The sequence below is a fragment of the Plectropomus leopardus genome, chromosome 22 (assembly GCF_026936395.1).
Source record: "Plectropomus leopardus strain MGB_pleo_1.0 chromosome 22, ASM2693639v1, whole genome shotgun sequence".
In the NCBI taxonomy this organism is placed as follows: Eukaryota; Metazoa; Chordata; class Actinopteri; order Perciformes; family Serranidae; genus Plectropomus; species Plectropomus leopardus.
The window spans coordinates 27,582,325-27,604,655 of NC_142197.1; the positions used below are offsets into that span (position 1 = coordinate 27,582,325).

A 22,331-nucleotide genomic window follows, 5' to 3' on the forward strand; every position below is an offset into this window, starting at 1 on the left:
CTCCAAACTCATCACATGGTGCTGCTCTGTCAGGTCAACCTATGACATTTTAGATACCTTGTGCGTTAGCTGTTTACGCTCCAGGATGGCGTTGAAGTGATGTCATCAACTGCATGTGGTGGGATGATGTCATGGTGGGATGATGCTGGCCGTCACTATGATGTCAACGAATGCACGTTTGGTGGGATGAAGAAGCTTCACAGACTCTATGTTAACACAACAGCAAGGACTGTCTCAATATCACCCCAGCTCTGTGACCCATCCATGCCACGCAGCATACAAACACACACACATCCAGATTGAAATCTCATTACTTTAAGCTCCACCTCCAGCCTGTGTCCACATCAATCAGTGATCCCCACTGCTCTGCTGATTCAGCCAGCTGAGAGCGTGTGTGTGCTTGTGTGTTTTTGTGCTTTTCAGTATGAGTGAGCCTAAAAAGCAAATATTCCATGATTGCATTATTGCACAAAAAAGAGATCCAACCCTCAGAGGAAGCAGTGATTGCCTGTTTACATCATCCACAGTAGGATGGAGTGTTGAACTGCATCATTTAATACTAGCTTAAGTATGAAGGTTATCAATCACACTCTTTGTGTGTGTTTGTGTGTGTGTGTGTACGTGTGTGTGTGTGCGCGCGTGTGTGCGTGTGTGTGTGTGTGTGTGTGTGTGTGTGTGTGTGCGTGATTAATCATGTGTTGAGGGTGTAAAGGCATCCCTGCCTCTCTCTTTCCTCCCTCTGGCATTTGAAGGTCATGGCTGTCTATTGGGGCTTGTTACACTAACAAGCACTCAGCTCGCTACCCAGGGCTCCATCAGTGGATCTGGTTTGGGCCAATAGAAAGGTTCCAGTTCATATACAGGAATTCTGGGTATATTTGTGGCCAGCACCAACCTCAGCACACTAGACTCTTCAATTTTTTTTCAATTTTTAACCAGGTTTTTAAAAAATCAACACCCGGCCAAGAAGTGTCTGCATCTTTGCTTTGATGTTCCTCTGACGTGAGATGAGAGTAAGAGCAGATGAACCCTTAGTGATTTTTCAAAGGAAAGTTGGCCAAAACTGTTGCAAAAAAAAGAAAAGAAAAAAAAGATGAAAAACAGTCACAAACTGCATCTTCATTATGCAGATACTGATTGCGTACTGGCAAGAAATCAGAGACAGATTTACATGTTTGTCGTCAGTAGATCTGAAAATTTACAGTTCAGCACACCAGCAGGTGTGTAGATGAGGAAATGTTGATTCTGACATTATCAGCCTTAACAGCCGATGTGCAGATTTCAATCCTGCACTACTCCCACAGACAAACAAGGAACATGGCGGTGTCAAATGGCTGCACTCCTGCACATGTATAAATGGCTACTGACCATTTATCATGGACAGATTATGAAACAACAGGTCCCTGGGTATAGATATTAAAAAGGCCCCACACACCTCCTAGCAAGACAGAAAGAGAAAACACTTTTGCCTCTCTTTGTGGTAATTTTGTGTGCCTTTTTGGTCATTATGTGTCTCTTTGTGGTTATTTTGCTTCTCTTTGTAGTTGTTTGCATCTCTTATTGGATGTTAGGCAGCTGTGGTTTTGGGTCTCTGTAGTCAATTTGCATCTCTTTTCAGCTATGTGTCTATTGTTGGTGTTTTTGTTTCCCTTTGTGGTCATTCTGCTTCTCTTTGTGGTCCTTTTGCATCTCTTGTTAGTCATTTGGCATCTGTTTTTGGTTGTTTTGCGTCTCTTTTTGGCCATTTTGCATCTGTTTTGTGGTCATTTAACATCTTTTTTTGGCTTGTTTTGCATTTCTTAATGATAATTGGTCATTTAATGTCTTTTTGGCTGGCTTGCATATATTTTGCACGTTTTGTTTCTAATAATTTCAAACTGATGATTTCAAATGTGCATAGTAATTTTTTACATATCTGCATAGTTGTACTTGTATTATTTTGGATGTAACTAATGTCAATGATCATTTGTTTTAGAAGTGCAACAAGGGCTGCAGCTAGGATTTTAGCTTTAGGCTCAGTAAAAATTCCATTTAGTTTTAGAAGCTATTGGATGATGTCAGGACTTCAGCTTTCAGAAATTAGTAGAATTATATAGTCCTAGCACTTTATTACAAAATAACTGGCCTGTGAAATAGATCAACACAATTTCATCATGCAGGTCTATAGGCTGTTTCATTGCCCTTTCCACACTGCCAGGAAGAAATTTCTGGTGGTCATACCTGAATTCAGGTGGAAAAATAGTAACTAATAACTGAGAATGCTAAAATGAGGCTTAAAAAAGTTGTAGAATGTGCCCACCTGTGGATAAACCCAAATATACAAAGCATATGCTAGTTGTAAATATTAGTTTTGGCATTGACTGCAACAATTGTGAGGGACTTACCCTCAAAGGGCTGAAACTGTTTTTGTATAAGTTATTTGAATTTTTCCAGAATGTTTTAGTAAATTCCTCAAAATTGTACACGTATGACACTTTCACCAAAGAATAGAACTTGTGACCAAATGCCACCAATCAAATATGACTCCAACCAGCCTGGAGGGGAGCACTACGAAGGCCCAAAAATGCCATTTGGAAATGTCACACCGTAAGTTTGATTCATTTGAAATTGGACACAAAAGTGCAGCTCAAAGTGCTCTACAAAAAAAGCCTCAAGAGCCTTTAAAGTCAACCGCACTAGATTTCAGCCATTTTGAACCCTTTGTAAAACATATTTTTGAAATCTTGCTCAGCACATAAGCAGACCTAGACAACGAAGCTTGCAGGATATGTCAATGTCAATGGGGTTTGATCATAAATTAATGAGCATCTGTCCGATCGTCAGAAAACCTGTCAAAGAGCCAGGTGCAACTGCTCCAAACATGCCTGGAAATGCACCTGGAAAAACAGCTAGGAGCGCCTGGAATGGGGCCGCGTGCACATACTGTGTGCGTGTCCAAAAGTGACATTGTCGAGAGGTGCGATTCCGTGCCTTGAGTGGAAAAGTTGAAAATATTTTAACTTCTATGCATGCCTAAAAACCACCAGAGAACACCTCATGTAGCAGCAAAAAAGGAGTGCCCAACCTGCGTGCTGTACCAGAGGTAAACAATGGTTTTGCTGATGACGCTTCTCTTGCGACACATTTCGGTGTGATTGCCCCCTTAGTCATCTTTAATGCACATGTGGGAAACTGTCAAAGATCCGGAGCATTTGTAGCTTTGATCTTTTAAAGGTCCATGCTGGCTTGATCCTGCAATTGCTGCCTGACAATATTATAGAAAAAAAAGAGAATATAAGAATTTGAGGTGCCTGAATATTTTTCTTGATTAATGACAATTAATAATTTATCACAACTGCTGTCAATTCATTATTTTCTGTTTATCTGCTATTCAAGTTATCGGGTAATAACCAGTTCTGACCTGTAAGGTTACATATTGAGATGGACACAGCAGTATTAAATAAGCATAGTTTTTGTCCATGCTGTCTTATAATGAATTACTTGCAAAAAATGGTAAGTTTAACTGATGGAGATGTACTCTATAGAGTTGTATCCTGTGAGAACGTGCATCATTTTCTTTATTAGCTCTTGTGATTGCAGTAACACATGTTCATCCATGAACATGAGGCAGATGTGTGAAATAAACTCCCATTAAATGCCTCGCTTTCTCGTTAGTGGTTCATTTTCTTCTCCATCGATCCTGTTCCGTCCTTCAGCACTTTTCCATGCAGAGTAATTGGAGAGAGTATGTTGGCGGGGGCAGAGTGTTGCGCTGGCTGCTCCCGCTGAGCTGCTGCCAGCAGCTACCGCTCTGTATTGAGTTGTGCAAAGAGCTAAGATCCAGCCAAACGCTGAACTGTGGCTTCGCCCTTGGCACATAGTCGCTGTTCTCATTATTTAACCCTGTAGCTTTCTGCATCTTTCTCAGAGCAGTTGGTGGTTTTAAGCGATGGTTTCCAAGCTAGTGTCCTTGAGGATGGGCCCAGGTGGTCCAGAATGAGGCTTAACAAAGAGCAGTTAGATCTCACTCTTACATAAATCACAGGAATACATCTCAGTGAAGAAGTGACCAAATTTTAGTTGAAGTTGCCCACTGGTATATGTTGTGTCCCACTCATCTTGCTCTCAGTCAGGTTGCCTAATGACAGATTTTTCCAGCTAGGATCACGTCTCTCTTGGCAAAAAAAAAAAAACAATCCAGCCCTGTCATATAAAATATAATATCTGGTATCAGAAATCACTGCTGATAAATGTTAAGGGAGAGGGAGGGACTGGGTCCTTTTAGGTGTGGTCTGTGATTCAAATCCAATACACTTTTTGTCAAATTAAGCTAAAATATATTCTCACAGTCTGCTAGTTGTCCATTGTGTGTGTACTGAAAAATCTGGTCGTTATACACAGCCCCACTCTGTAAATGGGAAATATACTAAGGAGCTCAGACCAAGCTTCACAACACTATTGTAGCCATAGCAACAGAAAGCGAGGGAAAGGGCTGTGGTAAAAGAAAAAGCCAGTTGCAGCAAGAGGAATGGTAAATCTGGCTACACATGCTGTGATGCTGAAATCCACAACACATTATCAAGAAGGAGAGATGACCAAGAAACAGCCACAGCAGAGAAGTTTAGAGGAACAAAAAACATAAAAGAAGGGATATATATGATTAGACTAATGTTAGGGTGCAGAACCAATTCAACATCAGAGAGGCTTTTCAGCAGGGGAGAAACCCCTGACAGTTGAAAGGCATAGACAGCTCAAGACAGCTGAAGATAGATGTGGAGGTTGCTCTGTTTCTGGGTAACATTAATTCTGCTTTTTCACAGAACTGATACCAAAAGGTCAGCTGTGAGTATCGCTGTCTGGAGCTGCTTACTGTTACTCTGTGAAAATGTGTCATCCTCTCTGCATGTTATCTTTGCAGCATAGACTGCAGCAACAAATCGGATTGAACATCAATCAATACATCAATATTTAAGTGTGTCTGAGTGCATAGAAACAGAGTAGCAGGTGCCCACGACTACCAGTGTATGCAAGTGTGTGTGAATGGGTCAACGAGACTCATAGTGCATTGAGGGGTCAAAATGACTTGAAAAGCACCATACAAGCTGAGGTCCATTTACCATTACTCTATAGGGAATGGGAACTGCATTCTGTGAGTGGTGCTGCCATCTTAGAAGGATAAGTGTCAGTAGTTGTATAGTAATTTATTGTGATGGCTGCCAGTGTAATCATCTGTCAATCATTTATCATCAGAAATGTAGATTTAAGCCTGAAAAAAATGCTGATTTAAAGGGAAACTCAACTCAATAGAGGTAGCCGAGCAAATTATTTGAAAATTTGAAGTTAGTTAATGATTTTGATCCCTACAGACCTTTCCAGCTTGCCACCCATTAACCATATGGTCCCTGATGTCTATCTGGTGTTTAGTGTTAGCACCTAGCAAAAACCTTAAATCTTTAGAGGTCCATCTATCCATCCATCCAGTCTACAAACAGGTGGGCACAGGACCTTCAGATCTACAAGCCAAATGCCATCTACATAAATCTCTGAACGAAGATAAGCTGGCTAATGTTCATGCTAACTGAATGCTAACAAAATGGCAGCTAATCATTCATATTTGCCGCTATCCTTTTCTGTGTTCCAATATGACAGAGCAGAGGACTCTGGTGAGAGAAGGAGCGGAGGTGTGTGATTTATGGTGACTAAGAGTTGGTGTGTCAGTGGGTTTGTGTGCTGTACCGTTCTTTTGGTGTATTGACAAAACAGACTCAGGTTCACAAGCACCTCACTTTACTCGGCAATGTCACACAATACAGATAACTGCGCAGCACGCTCCAGCACCTTAACACAAAACAGTATTCACAGAGTTCCAAAAAACTGTCATATATGTTTCTACTATACAGCTGCTATGTGATCATTATACCACAGTACTGCTGTGGAATACTACAGTAATGTTAACATTACACTGCTTAGATAGCAGTGCGCATCCATGAGTTTGGGGGGCAGAGCTTCTGCAGGAAGACTTGTGTCTGTTTTGGTTTTGAGTTCCATTATCAAAAGTCTGTCTTCAGAATCATAGACTCCACCTTTTAGTTTGAAAGTTTAAGAGGATGTGTGTTGATAAATCACATTACTGTTGTTCAAGACGGACATAAAAACTGTTTCAGCAACCCTTCTCCTGCAAAACATGGGGAAGATGGTTTTGCTTCTGTAAAAATAGGAAATCTTTTGCCTGAATAGGAACATAAAATTATCTATGTGACTTCTAAATAAGACATTTATATTATGTGACCCTCAATTGTAAGTCCCTCCATGTTAGAAATATTAAGGTCAGTGTGGTAGATAGCTTTGGCTCCGCAAAATATAGCCTGAACTTTGTTTTATCAGTATCCAGGTCAAGTTTTAGGTCTTAAAGATCATTGTGCAGAATGTTAAAGAATGCTGTAAGTTTTTGTCTGTACAGAATCAGTGATATGATACAGGACAGTGTCTTCTGCATACAGATGGGCATGACAGTTTCCCAAAGAAGAAAATATTATTTTTGGTATAAATGTGAACATGGGGGTTTCAGTTGGGCTCATTAACTTGAATGGAAGTTCTTAGTCATGTCTCCTCTGTGTTTTTTAGTCATGCGGAGGAACCCTTTCGTGTTGGACGGTTGCTGTAGGAAAGGGTCCCGCAATGCCCTGCAGGAACTCTACAATCCCACACAGGTAAGAGGCCATCATGCTGGCTTTCTCTTTGAATATATCTCTCTCTTTCCCTCTTGACCCTCATCTCTTCCTATTATTAGTCTCCTTCAGCTGTGAGAGGTCTGACACACCAAGGTCCTCTGAGGCCCTGACCCTAGCTGCCTTAATTTTAGCATTTTTTGTGGTTTTTTTTGTCTTTTTTAGCTTCCCTATTCTTACATGTGGGTGTCTGCTCAGTCCTGAGTGTGACATGTGTGTCAATGCCAGAATGTCAAGGTTGAAGTGACAGCCATTGAAGTGTCCACCCTCCAGAGAGACCGCATCATGAAAACTCCAGGAGAGAGTATTATATAATGGTTGTACATCTTCAGTCTGATTGTTGGAGAATGTTACAACAAACCCGAGGCGAAAAAGCCATCTTCAGGCTTGCAGGAATGAGAACAGACAACAAGGGACAAAACAAGGGCAGAGTTCCTGAAGTTTATCAGCTTACCTCTGTTAAGGTCAGACAGGAAAGAATAAGCAACAAAATACTGTGTTAAACATCCGCAGGTAGTATTCTTTAATTGTCTCTGTGAACAGCAAGACTGTTATTGCACTCAGTCAGTGCCTGTTCCAGCCAGTGAAGCCTCACATCATCTAGCACTCCACAATATACAAGATATAAAGTGCATCATGAGATAGGAGCTATCTGAGAACATGACACCTACTATAACTGCATGATGGCTGACATGAAATTAATGTATATTATGATTCTATTTTTCTAATGAGAAGATTGGTGGTTTGATCCCCAGATCTTTCAGTCAATATGTTGAAGTGTTTCTGGACAAGATACTGAACCCCAAATTGCTCCCGATGGCTGTTCCATCAGTGTGTGAATGTGTATTTATGTGTAAAAAAATTAGTAGCGGGTGAATCCTTTTCCAGTAGCCTCAGCCACCAGTGTGAAAGGGTGAATGTCACTCATAATGTGAAGGTGTTCTGAGTTTTCAAATGACTAGAAAACAGCAATATAAGTGCAGGTCCATTTACCATACACATTAGTCGGTAGTTTATAGTGAGGACAGATGGCAGAATGAAATGGAGACAGTGACAAAGGTTTTAGCGAGCTGCGTATAGCAAGACACTCTTGACAGACACTATTAATAGTTACTATTATAATTGCAAAAGGCATGATTTTGGTAAAAGACACCCGTATTAACAAATTAACAGTGAAAATGTGGGGGAAAGGGTCTCATATCCACTGTGTAGATTCATCCTATTTCACCAACATTTTAAAAACGTTATAAGTTATCTTAAAGAAGTATATCTGCAGTGTCACACTTAACCCATTAACTATGATACTTGCGTATTTCACATTCACTACTCAGTCCCTCCAGAATTTTGTGATGTTGTAATTGCAACGATCCATGCAAATCCGGCCAAAACCTGCGGATTCTGTTCGACTTTGTCAACTTTGGCAATTTTGTCCAATCACTGAAACTTTAACATAAATTTGGCAAATGTATACAGTCTCTTTTTATTGTAGAGCTGCACACAATGTATTGATTCACTCCTCAATGTCCCTCTGACCCCCCTATGTTTATCATGAGAGAACTTTTGCCCCAGCGACAGACAGTACTCTGTACACACATAAGGATAACAATGAGGATAGTTTTGACACCATATTGCTTGTATTCAGCAGGGCCAAAACAGTTTTCATGTCAGCCACATGAGCAGAAATTAACTGTGTTTGAGTGAGTGAGGGAAATCTGCAGCTCACAGACAGACTGGGAGCTGATCATTCAATGTAGATATGGTTTTTATACAGCACATAGACAGTGGGATATTTGTGTGACTTTGAACAGCTGTCTGTGCAGATTATGCTTCACTAAAGGCTCAGAAACAGACTCGGACTGTGAAAAAATGCAGGCTGTCTCTGGTTACCATGGAGACAACTGAAACTTTTTGCAGAAGCATAAAACATAAATTTAAAATGTCACTCTCTCTGCTCTTTAATTTCTGTTGGGCAACACTCTTCAAAATGTCGAGCACCTTACCATAAATAAGGCTTTAAGCTGGCAGAGAAAGCAGTGTTAAACCCGCCTCCACCCCATCCCCCACACCATCACAAATATATTTAAATTCTGTGGGAAACAGTTGTGATGCTTACTGAGACAGATTTTTTTGCATTTTTAACCTGCTTCTAACCACAATTTCATGGAAAAAAAAACCTTGAAATATCACACCTTGTATCGCATTTTCTTTTAAGAAACGCTGCCACGTAATCAGGCATTTTAGGCCGCAACAATCCTAAAAACTGCCCACAAAATCCTGGAGGGACTGATTACTGCTGACCACTTTCAAAGTAAATTATGCATTTTAGGATGATTTCGTCCTTCCAGGCAGCTGTTATTTTTAAGGGTAAAAACATTTTTTTGGCACCCAACTCAGTTAAGATGTGGCTGCCAAAAAAGTGTTGCATTCATGAGCTTTATATAAGAAAATGAAAGACAAAAGAGCAAATGTTGTGAAAAGGATAATTCTAAGTGGATCCATGATAACTTTAAAGCACCTGTGCACAGTTTCACTGTGATTACACCTTTCTTTTAAGTCTTTCTGATGGCTTTGAAAAAACGAGAGCAGTGGCAGTTGGAGCAGTCTGTGTAGTTTTAGCTGCTGTCAGCCGGAAAGTGTGGTGCCTTGCAATGTTTGTGGTTTGCTTGTGGGTTTTTTTTTGTGCATGCTTGGTGGTGTGTCCCCTTGTTCTCTTGTGTTGCAGGGGCTGGGCGTGGCTTCCGGGTGCTGGAGCTCTGAGCACACTTCCTCACCTGCGCCTCATCTCCAATCACCTCCCCCATAGCGTTAAAGCTCCTGTTCCACTCTTCACTGGCGCCAGATTGTTTCCCACCTCACCAGTGTGCCATGCCGAGCTCCAGCGCCTCGCCACTCAGTCCCTAGCCTTCGTGCTCAGCCGCTCGCCTCCCTCACCACCTCGGACAATCCCTGCATTCTGCTCTACCAGCCTCACGCTTCCCTTCACCTCACCACTGCCACCAATCCCTCCAGGCTCACCAGCTTCCTCTGCCCTCTCATGCTCTCTCATGCCCTGGCTCCCTTCAGCCAAAACTCCATTCCCTTCCTCATTCATTTCCAAAATCATTAAAACCATGTTGATTGTTCTCTCACTGTCTATATGTTTGCTCTTAGGTCCTCCCCCCTTTGGTACCGAGTTGCTTAACAGGAAAGACTGTTTTCCCAGAAAACAAACAATTAGTAATTTGCATAAAAAAATAACAACATGTGATTAGAATATTAAAGTATTGCTTTATACAGCAACAAAAACAAGCACCATATGTGGTCACTGTAAATCACATCTTGACAGCACTAAATTAAATACTGTCAGCCCAACAATCAGATCAATACAGACAAAATACAGGACAATAGCATACAATATAACAAAACCATCAAGCTTGTCCAAATTGCAAAAATTCAAACAAAAGATATTGCAGGTGTCAGAGAGAGGGGTGCTACACTTGGTAAAAGGCTATGCTTTATTACAACTTGAATTTTAGTTTCTGTAGTTGCTTATCTTAGAATGCAGTAATCAGTAGAAAAATGCCCAAAGGGGTCCAAACAAGGGTGAGTCATCAGACAAGCAAACAGGTTGCAAGCAATAATTCTGCCAGATAACATTGCTACGACTTTAGTTTGATGTTAAAGCAACAGCAAGCATACTCGTAATGTCTGCAGTAATTTGTTGTTTAATTTATAAACTGTGTGAGCTAGGTTTGTGCTGGTGTAAACATTTTCAAACCAGTTTGATATAAAGCCCCAAACTGGACAGGTGTGCTGAATTTTACCACTGGGTGTTGTACTTGAATCAGCAGCTGCTCTTGAGTGGAACATAATGATACTGTGTCCCAACAAATGTGCGACTGACTATCAGCACCACAGACTGTTACATCACAAAACACCCCTAACCACATTGAATCCATTTGGCATGCACTCCTTTTTACATAATGTAAACAAACCACATAAATATCAGCTGTGTGCTTGAAATCAAGCTGGAGATGTAATCATTTAACAGATTGGAGGGTCCTTAATGTCTTCCTACATTTGTACTTTTTTGTTTTTATCTTTTTAAAGATTATTTTTTGGGCATTTTAGCCTTTATTAGAAAGGACAGAATAGCATGAAAGGAGGAGAGAGAGAGGGGATGACATGCAGCAAAGGATCTCAAGCGGGAGTCGAATCCAAGTCCGCTGCAGCAAGGACACCGCCCCCATTCATGAGGCGCCTGCTCCATCCACCCAGCCACTGATGCCCCCCACATTTGTACTTTTGAAACAAAAGACATGCTTTATGTTGGGATATTTAGCAGAAATATGTATAATGAAACAGCCTCGTCATTTAACAGAAACTTTCAGTACAATGCTATTACAACCAACAGAGCTGCAGCTGTACAAGCTTTCAAGCTTTCAGGTTATAAACCCAGCTGTGATAGTTTAAAAAATGATGCTCTTTGGCACAGGCCCCTGAGTGTCCTTGCATGCATCAATAGTTACCAAAAGCAAAGCAACTTAATGTTCGCTGTGATGAATTATCAATATCAAGCAAGTGAAGTGAAACCAATGGATGGCTTGAAGGTAGGAAATCAATTCAATAACTTAATGCTCTAAAAGGGGTTGGCAAGGATGAAAACTATCCACAATTTGTAGTTTATGAGCTTTGTCATGCAAAACCACTTTTTCCCAAAATGGATTTCTTCAACATTATGTAGGGAGGCCTGTATATAATATATATATATGTATATATATATATTGAGAGAGAGAGCAAGAGGCGAGCACAGGCTGAAGAGCACTTTGTTGAGTAGATGCAGGAGAATAGGGAGAAGAGGGAGACAGAAGGACACTGTTGGAGGTGATGTTATCACTGTGACTGACTGGATAGTTTCTGTTCCTCCTCTGTTCTCTCATCACTGTCCCCCTCGATATCTACCACTTACTGTCTGCCTGCCTTTGTGGTCTGCAACTAACCGCGATCTCTTTCCATTCTCACACCTCCAGCTGTCTCTCCGCTCTGCCTCTTCTGTCCACATTTTCTCTGTTGCTCTCTTTTTCTCTATCAACCATTTATCACTGTGCACCTTTTAAATGTATTTGGGGGGCTTTAAGTAGTTTTCTGGACAGCCAAGATTAGACCAGGTACACGTGGACTCAGCGTAGGTTCATTTTCTGTGGAGGGTTTTTCCACACGTTCTCACTCATGTGAAGTCTCATTGATATATGACTGTGTGCAGAGGGAGGTGTTACTGCAGCTAGAGTAAACTCTAGCAGGATGCTCTTTCAGTGTTGAAGAAAGAGAGCCATGGCTGTGTGTGTGTGTGTGTGTGTGTGTGCGTGTTTGTGTGTGTGTATGAGAGAGAGTGGGAGAGAGAGAGAGAGAGAGAGAGAGAGAGAGAGAGAGGGAGAGAGAGGCAATTTGAATGGTGAACCTTAAGAGCGGGATTGTTTTGGCCATATTTTAGCAAAGATATTTTCACTCCACTGGTTGACTTCTGGTTTCTGCCTTGGTTTGAGGGTTAAACTAAAGGTCATTATGCATGCAGTGTTGAACTAAAAGTAATGCAAAGAATATTTTGAGAAATGGCTTGTTGGTCGGACACCAAAATTATGAATCATAAAGTAGCTATATTTGGATAATCTGGACCTTGTCTGGTTAAGTTAAAGTGCTTTTTAAGGTCCAGTGAGTATGATTTTAGGAAATTTTTTGGCAGAAATGGAACATATGGAACAATATAAGAAGTATCTTTTCGTCAGTCCCTGTGTCTGCGTGGGTTCTCTCCGGGGTCTCCGGCTTCCTCCCACAGTCCAAAGACATGCAGCTCAGGTTGGTTGGTGACTCTACATTGCCCTTAGGTGTGACTGTGAGTGTGACTGGTTGTCTGTCTATATGTGTCAGCCCTGCAATAGTCTGGCGACCTGTCCAGGGTGTACCCCGCCTTCCGCCCAATGACAGCTGGGATTGGCTCCAGCCCCCCCGCAACCCTTACGAGGTCAAGCGGTTACAGAAAATGACTGACTGACTGACTTTTCGTCAGTGTATAATCACCAAAAATGAGCTGTTTATATAAGAAGCAGGTCCTTGTCCACAGACATCTCAATGTTGTACCACCATGTTTCTACGGCACAGAAAGGACAAATCAAACAGGGTTGTATGCATTTTTGTATGTTGGCCAGATTAGTTAGCAGCTCCATTTTTTTTCCTTTTTAATCAACACCATGATCTTTTCTGCTGAAGCACAACTTATCAGCATCGGGAAAAGTTGTGTGGAGTGGAATGAATGCAGCAGACCAAGAGAGGATCCCCACCAACAGCAAACTCTGAGCAGCCAGTCAGACCAGAAGGGACAAACCAAACCAAAAGCGCCGGATGAAAAGAGGGGGGAGAGCTGGCATCAGGGCAAGGCTGGCCCAACTTGGACCGAGAGCTGTTCCTCTACCAGGTCTTCTTCTGGCTAATGTCTGATCATAAGAGAATAAAATGGACGAGATGCGATTGAGGCTCACTAAGCATCAGAAGATCAGAGAATGCTCTGTTTTCATCTTCATAGAGACATGGTTAACCCCTAACATCCCAGTTCAAGCTATCGCACTGGATGGGTGGACCTTGCTGGGAGTCGTAAGGACACAAGAGAGCAACTGGATGGAATTTTCATAGTAGCTTCTGATTTTAATTAACTCATCCTTCAACTCCAAAGATGTAGCAGGATCAACGTACAAATGTAATTTTGTTTTTTAAACTTTGTTTAAATAAGTGACAAATAAATCTACCTTCTACCTTATTTATTCAATATCATTACCTTTTTAAATCACGTTTCTGGCTTTTTTTTTTTTTTTTGGAGAGGAAGATACCTCTGTTGGTAATTTAACTCCCTGTAAAAACTTGATCCTGCATCTGTATCTTGAATTATCAGACAAAAAAAGTGAGCACAAATGAACAGCTACAAGGTTTAGTGATCTGTTTGTGATGAGCCAAACAGAGTTGGAGAAACACTGATTTGTAACATGGACCTGCTTTATTCACTGTTTTTACCAGTTCATTCACCTACGGGCTATTGCACAAAAGTGAAAAGAATTCAGAAATCCAGGATAACAGAAAAAGCGAGGCCTGACCTAGTCTCATCAGTGACTCCTGGCTTAATCCATTGCACATTTGCCAAACAAGGGTGAGAAGGTGTGACTATGTGAAACCAGGTGTGAGTATTCTGGATAAGTGCATGCTCACAGCTGTCATGAATAGACCACATGTGTTGATCACAGATACACAAGTGCTGAGTAGTTATATTTGGGATATACAGTATAATGTAGTCGTTAACATCACTACTTTTTGTCAGCGGGTCTTTGTCTCTTTAGATAATAAATTGTATTCATTATTCATTACTTTTATCTGTAGCTGCACTGACTTGTCATAATAACCACACAAGGAGACACTTGTTACTTTTTCAAATCAGTTGGACACAAAAGTTAGTAGTGGAAATTAATAATTAATGAAATGTACTATGAAGACCAATTGCTAACACTTATAAAAGTAACAAGTATTTAACAGACATTTTTTTGCTTCTCGGCCGCGTTCATCCACAACGCCACACAGAGTATCTGTGGGAGGGTGAGAGCCTCATTTTTGACTTCACTGAAAACAGCTTTGCAACTTCATTGGCCATTTCTTATCATCTCAACTATCCTAATAATAAACTACAGATATATGTTACATATTCATTGAACTTCTGAGAGCAACATAACCAGGAGGACACGTGGTATTGTGGACAGGAGTGATGACTTTTAACTGTTTGGCCCTGGTTTAAATCTCCCTCATGGGGTGCACATTACCTTTGACTTTACTTTTATAACAGCAGGCCTATTTTAATGAATTACAGAGTAGAAGTCTATTTTAATGCAATAAAAATTAATAAAACACAGAGGCCAAGAGGACCATGGAACACACTGACTGAACAAATAAGGCACCAGGATTAAACCTGGCTGTCAGCCTGGTCAGGAGTACAGAATTAATCTCCATGGTAATTTATTTGCTGTCTGCTGTCAAAAACTAAACTTAAACCAACCATAGGGCTATTGCATAAAACCTGGATAGCGGATTAATCCAGGATTTTTCAGGTATCCAGGCTGAATTTAGCTGTGACTCAGTTGCATGAAAACAGAGGCACATAAATTACCATGGAGATTTATTCTGTGCAGCTAGCCTGCTACCGACCAGGCTGACAGCCAGGCTTGTTTAATCATGGTGCCTGATTTAGTCTGTCAGTTGTCACTCCGATTGGAAATGAATATTCAAACTATTCCATGGTCTCATTGGCCTCTTTTTTTATTCATTTTTATTAGCCTGCATTAAAATAGAATTCCACTCTGTAATTCAGTAGTAGGCCTGCTGTTATCATTTTCAGTGTAAATTTCCAGGTAAAGTGCACACTGAGAGAGATTTAAACCAGGGCCAAGCAGTTAAAAGTCAGCACTCCTGTTTACAATACCACCTTTCCTCCTGATCATATTACTCTCAGAAGTTCAGTGAATATGTAACATATATCTGCAGGTTATTATTACAATTGTTGAGATGATTAGAAATGGCTAATGAAGCTTCAAAGGTGGTTTCAATGAATTCAGTGATGGGGCTCTCAGCCTCCCACAGATGCTCTGTGTGGCGTTGTGGATGAGTGTGGTGCAGGTAGAACATGTCGCTTTATTAAATACTTGTTACAGTCTTAATAGCATGTTTCTGGAACATTAAGTTCGCCTGCTGACTTTTAAGGCAAACTGTCCAACTGATTTGTAAAAATAACATTACCTCCTTGCATGGTAATTATGATGTGTCAGTGCAGCTGGAGGTAAAGGTAATGAGTAATAAGATCTAAAGAGACAAAGATCATATCGAAGGAGACTTGAACACGAACCCCATGGGCAAAAGTCAGTGGCAGTGGCCACTTCACTATATTCATCATAACTTTGTAGAAATTAAGTCTGTACTTCTTTTACTGCTTAGGCATATAACTGGTCTGCTGTTGTCTGTCAGGCCTTTTCTCTTTTTGATTAAAATGTCCATATTTCTTTTTGTTGCACATTAAATGCTTTACCTCCTCGTACATTTCCATGAGAAGCTGCTGATCACTTGCTGAAAACTCCACCGCACACATCTTCTTCGTGTCTGTATTAGGACAATCTTGTGATCCACACATGTGGTCTATTCATGAAAGCCGCTTACGCATATTTATCTGGAATCTAGATGGTATCTGACCATGTGTTGGGCCACATGGTCAGATACCAGCTAGATACCGGGAAGGAAACTCATTTCCTTACACAGTAACAATCTATAATCCTCACGGAAATGTTTTTTTTTTTCTTCCAGAGGCATGTAGACACCATTATTTGCAAGCTGAGGCCTGGCTCCCAGTTAAATGCTTTCTGGTATTAAGAGATGAGAAGTGAAGCTGGTGAAAATGGTGTGAAGATTTGGGTTTGGAACTGGGATGAATTATTCAAAGCACTAATAGAGTGTCACATTTTGTGCGTGTGTGTCTGTTGTGTGTGTCTGAGTCAATTAGTTTGTTGTTAAGTATCTGTGTTTTTAATGTCTGGATTTGTCTGAAAGCCTTTTTAGATACACCAATTTAAAATTGGGTGGCATGGTGGTGTAGTGGATAGCAGTGTTGCCTCCCAGGTTTAAACCAGGGTGGGTTTGCAACTTTGGGTGGGGGAACTTTGAGAGTTTGCATGTTCTTGCCGTGTAAGCATGAGATTTCTCTGTTTTCTTCCCACACTCCAAACAAACGCAGGTTAGGTTAATCAGTGACTCTAAGGCAAGACGCATATGCATGATGCCATCATGCATATGTGTATGGACAACAGGGGCAGTGAAGAGCCAAAGCAGACAGGTGATAGCACTGGTGGTGCTTTTCATCATGCAATTGTCTTCATTGCTACGATGATGGCAGGGCATGTACATGCAGCAACCTGTAGCTCCTTAGATCCTTGCTACTTTTTTGCTAAATTTTGCTATATTTTTCTATCTTTTTCTCAACACCATGGCTCTTTCTGCTGAAGCACAACTTTTCTACAATAGAGAAGCACTTATCAACATCGAGTAAAGTTGTCTGAGGTTTGGACTGAATGCAGCAGACTGCGAAAGGATCCCCACAAAAGGCATATGCTGAGCGGCCAGTGAGACCAGAAGGGAGAAACCAAATCGAAAGCACCAGACGAAGAGAGGAGGAGTGCTGGCATCAGGGCGAGGCTGACCCGACATGGACTGAGAACTGTTCTTCTACCAAGCTTTCTTCTGGCTCATGTCCAGTTGCAAGAGAATAAACAGATGAGATCTGATTGAGGCTCAATCAGCAACGGGAAATCAGCAGCTTCTCTGTGTGCATCTTCCCCGAGACATGGTTAATCCCTAACATTCTGAATAAATCAAACACTGGATGGGCAGACCTTGTTGGGAGCCATAAGGACACAAGACTCTGATGCAATTTCAAAAAATGCACTGCAGGAATTGAATGATGCCATCAGCAGTAACATGCCCAAGCATCTGGGGGGAATTTTCATAGTAGCTGGTGATTTTGATCAATTCACCCTTCAACTCCAAAGATGTAGCAGGATCAAGGACAAATGTAATTTTGTTTTTTAAACTTTGTTTAAAAAATGACTAGTACATCTACCTTCTACCCTTTAACTTCTTGGCAGAATGAGAGTCATGTACTGATTTTATAGGCCTTATATACCAACATTGTCGCCTTTTCTGCCTTAATCTCAGCAATAACATGATAGTAAACTCCTCAAGTGTCACCATGTCTGATGTTTATATCACACACATCCAGTAGTTGCATACAGCCTGATCTCTCTCATGTGCCCTCTAGAGGTCTCCTCCAGCAGCATGCGTTGCTTATAGGCAAGTATATTTACAAAAATGCATATGATGCAGCCGTATGCAGCCGGACATGTGTATGTGAACGCATGGTTAAACAACAAGCATATCTTCGGCCTGGACCGTAGGTGTAAATATGAGTATGAATGGTTGTCTTTATGTATGAGTCTTTTGATAGTCTGGTCATCTGTCCAGGCTGTACCCTGCCTCTCACCCAATGACTGCTGGGATAGGTTCCAGCCCCGCATGACCCTTAAGAGGATAAGTGGTTATGGCTAAAACGTGAATTAATTATTTAAAATGTCAGCATGTTGGGCAGAGAAAGAACACAAACAGGAGAAACCCTAACCCTAGACTAAAGAGTATCGCCTATCTCTGCATTTGAGTGATTGTATTGAGAATTCTTGTTTACCTGTTATTTGCAGAGTTTTAGGACCCAAGTCACATGACTTAACTCAAGCCAGATTCGAGTCACAAAGTTGATGATGTGAGACTTTCTTGACTAACAATGATAAAAGACTGAACTTCACCTTGACTTGCATATTGTTTTTGAAACATGATTAGGTGACAATGGAGAAATCAGTCCTCTGTGCTCTGGTTCTATATATAGGGTCTATTCCCAGTCTGACATGCCTAGAATACCTCCACAGGGGTCTCCGGGAGACTCCTTGGTTGGATACTGAGGCACCTTTACTGGGTCATTTCACTGTGAAGAAGTTCCACCCGAGGCTCCTTCAGAATGTCCCTGTGAACAAAGCCTATTTTACAAAGCACTTACATCCATGGTCTCATTCTTTCAGCCATTATCAGATCACATGGACAGAAGGGAGGATTGATTGCTAAATTAAGACTGACTTTTGGCTGAATGGTGAAGACTGTACAAAAAAAAGCCAAAAAAATACAAAACAACCTGCTTGGAAATTTAAAGAGAAGATAATCTACTGATCAATCCTGGTTGAACATCCAACAGTTATCACTGGAAATGCTTTGAATGTGAATATTAATCACGTTTTGAGTGGTCATTTTATCATGTCATACATGTGTTAGTGCCACTAGATGATACCTGTCTGGATTGCTTCACCAACTGCAGCCCCACAATTCCTTGGATTAGTTTTGTGTGTGTGTGTGTGTGTGTGTGTGTGTGTGTGTGTGTGTGTGTGTTGGTTTCTCACGCTTCTCCTCCCCTCCTCCTTGGAACTGGGCCCCTGGGTCAGATTATGCAGTGACACAGCAGCAGAAGCTGGCACCAATTTCAAAGAAACATTGCACCTTTCAGCCACAGCAAAGACGCTAAAGCAGCTGTCTGAGTCTTGCGCTGTTGTAAAACCATCAGACAAGAGCAAAGCTATACGCTGCAGGTATGGGTATAGAATATGTGTGTATGTGTATATGGAAAGCTAGATAAGACATTCTGGGTATAAAGACAAAGGTATTTAGAGGATGAGGCTTCACTGTTGTTGTTTCTGTCTATCTCTGAAGGCTGCATATGAGCGTGGCTGGTGAAAGGAGGTGAAAGGAGAGAGACAAAGGGAATTAGATTAGATGTTTTGCTCTCTGAGAAGATAAACTGTGTAGAGAGAAGAGGTAGTATTATACAATAGCTGCAGAGAATATAAAAATGTTGTGTTTTGTCATTATCAGAAGGAAATTTCATGAGCTTGACATTACAAGTTCTAATCCAACTGGGACCCTTAGTGCATGTCATCCCTGTTGTCTTTCTCAAGAAGGCGTTAGGCTCATTGTTTTACTCACTAGCGGTCACCTAAAAAATATCCAGTTTTAAATACAGTTTATCATGCTTCATATATCCCCCTAAATTTCATGTCCAAAATCTGTTGGTTTTATCTTTTAAGAGGAACAGAAATAACATTACCTCAGTACTACACTCAGTCCCTGCATTTATAGCAAGGTGATTGTATCAAAGGTATAAATGGCAATCAATTAAAAAAAAACATACAATCTGTTTGAGCTCATGTCCCGCCTCCCAGAAACCTAGTCTGCTCTGATTGGTCAGCTGGTGCTCTCTATGCACATTCTATTTTATTTGTTGCATTGTGATGTCACCATTTTATGGAAGTAAACACTGAAACTCAAAAAAGCTGTTTTAGGCAGCTTAGGAGCAGTGTCTTTTTAAGGAGAGAGAGCCTCCTTATTACAAGCACAAAACTGCGATACAAAACAATACAGACAAGGTTAAAAGCATAACAGGTTCCCGTTTAAATTATTATTCATATCATGGCAGAAAAATTTCCTTAAAATATCACAACTTGTATAAATTAGCAATTTTTTTAGAAAAGCTGCTGCTGAAAGAGAGAGTTTTCTTTTTTAAATCACATTGAAATATATGGAGTTGCACTTGGCCATAATACACACCTCTACTATGAAAATTACATAACAAAAAGTAAGGAAATTTGTGTTTGGTAGATTATTTCTTTGTTGTAACAATGCTTCTTGGCAATAAATCTTATACCGTTGGAAAGCCTGATGATTTCCCTTTTATGGTGCCATGCATAAGCAACATGCATTTGTGGGACAATCAGCAGAACCGAGTATGTCAGATGTGACCATGAAAAATTTGTCAAATCTTCTCTGCCCCTGCCTTGAAATACTTGAAATGTGCAACCATAAAAAATTTTTATGGTGCAATAATTCTTTATTTCACTGTCTCAACTGCAATATTTGGTGCAATATTTCAACCACAGCAATCCTCTATGTTCTGTACTCAAATGTGCAATATTCTTCCAACTCTTGAACATAGGCTATATTGTGACACATATTGTATATATTGTATATATTATATATACAATAATATATATATATATATATATATATATATATATATTCTTTTTTTTATTCTTACTTGTGTATGTCATTGTTGTTCATTGTAGCATTGCACAACTTGTAATTTTTATATTTTGAACTTACATACTAGTTTTATACATTGTGTTGTAGCATAAGGCACAGTTTTATATTTTACACACTTCACACACTCAGCACATTATCCAGATTATAATTTAAATATTCAAATATTAGTGTTAATTGTCTATTATTGGATTGTATTTCTTTTGTATTTCTTCTCTTTTTTGTATTTCTTTACATTTACATATTTACACACTTACATACTTAGCATATACTTACATTCCTACATTTAAAAAAATACACATTGTATTAATTGTTAACTATATACTTGTGCTTGTACTTATTTCTACTTGCAACAATTCTCTATGCTTACATCAGAACAACTGTAACAAACTACAACCTCCCCCCAGGATCAATAAAGTATTTCAGATTTCTGAAAATAATCAAACCAGAGATTGAAGCTTGAAGCTACACACACACACACACACACACACACACACACACACACACAGACACACACACACGCACACACATAAAATATATATATATATATTTGTTGGAATATATTGATATGTGGATAATCCTAAACCATCATAGGTAAGTTACAACACTTTTTCTTGCAAGTTGTGATTGTTTCTTTTTCTGATATAAGTGGTTATAGAACCTGCTGTGGTGGTTGTATCTTGAAATAAATCACATCACAAGATTCTCAGCTTTCTGGTGATATGCAGCATGCCATATACTGCATTGAATGGCTGCTCTATTAATAGCACAATGTAATCATGATGTGTTACGGTCCGCGGGCAGGCCTCTTGCTTACTTGTTGATTTAACCATACGGCAATATGGTCCAAGACTACAGCTTTCATCTCACCATACATAAAGGGGCACAAAAAGGGAGGCTTGCACCGCAGCATTTCATTTTGAGTATTCATTATGAACCTTTTAAATGGATTTTTACTACTTATTTACACTCTACCAATGTAGTACTTCTGAAACAAATCTGAATCTGTTGGTAACCAATATTTAACTCTAATAATCCTATTAGTCCTGTTTATTTTAAACATTTTCTTTACAGAAAAAGGCCCTACGTTCAGTGTTTTCTCCCATAGTTGTATCCCTGTCTTCAGTTAGATCATCATAAAAACTCTCCAATAAAAGGTGCTAGTGCAATTCTTGTGAAATGATCTGTTAACAGCTCCTTTAGGCAAGGTGAGGCCTCGGGCTTCACTGCAGCTTTAACCATCTCTAAAGTGCCTAGAGACAAGTAAAACCTGCACTCCCAATATATTTCTGCTAGGCAATACTGACTCACTTACCCCTGACTTTTCTTAAAAGGCTATACAAATGATTACATCATTATTATCCAGCATTCTTTTGTACTGAAGATCAATGAAGAATATTGACCAGAAACCCTGCAGCAAACAGCATCACATTACTTGTATATCTGTGTGGCCAGTGATTTTAGCCCTCATCATATACACTGTGTCCATGCACTGCCTCTCTGCAGTGGCCTTGCATAAAAGGTGTCAGTTCAGGAATCATAAATCAGTTGATTTACAGCTTTAAAGTTTTTTATTTGCTGCTTTTCAAAAAGTTTAGGGGATGTCTCAGGTTAGAAAGCTAAGCGAGGTTAGCATGTGACCTCAAGGTTGCTGGTTTTAACCCCAGCAGCTTGTTGCACCAGCTGTGTGTAAATTTAAATGTACTTTAGTTTGAATGTCGTGTGGGAGGGTGTAGAGTGTGCACCCTGTATAGGCTGAGTCATTTGCAGCAGCTCAAGTTCAATTCAGACCATGTCGATGGTCTATATTGACCCTGACCTACAACATTTCATCCCCCTTCTTTCTCCCACCTTTCCTGTCTACACATAAACCCCACTCCCTCCATG

At 40.3% G+C, this 22,331-nt stretch overlaps 1 protein-coding gene across 2 annotated transcripts in view; it reads left to right on the top strand.

Moving 5' to 3' along the window:
- The window catches only part of chst11 (carbohydrate (chondroitin 4) sulfotransferase 11), a 181,322-nt gene that overhangs the window by 126,562 nt on the left and 32,429 nt on the right, over positions 1 to 22,331 (top strand). For both annotated transcript variants that reach the window (XM_042510939.2, XM_088072359.1), the window contains exon 2: positions 6,604 to 6,689. In XM_042510939.2, the coding sequence (XP_042366873.2) occupies positions 6,604 to 6,689 (86 nt within the window). The remainder of the gene's footprint in view (positions 1 to 6,603; positions 6,690 to 22,331) is intronic.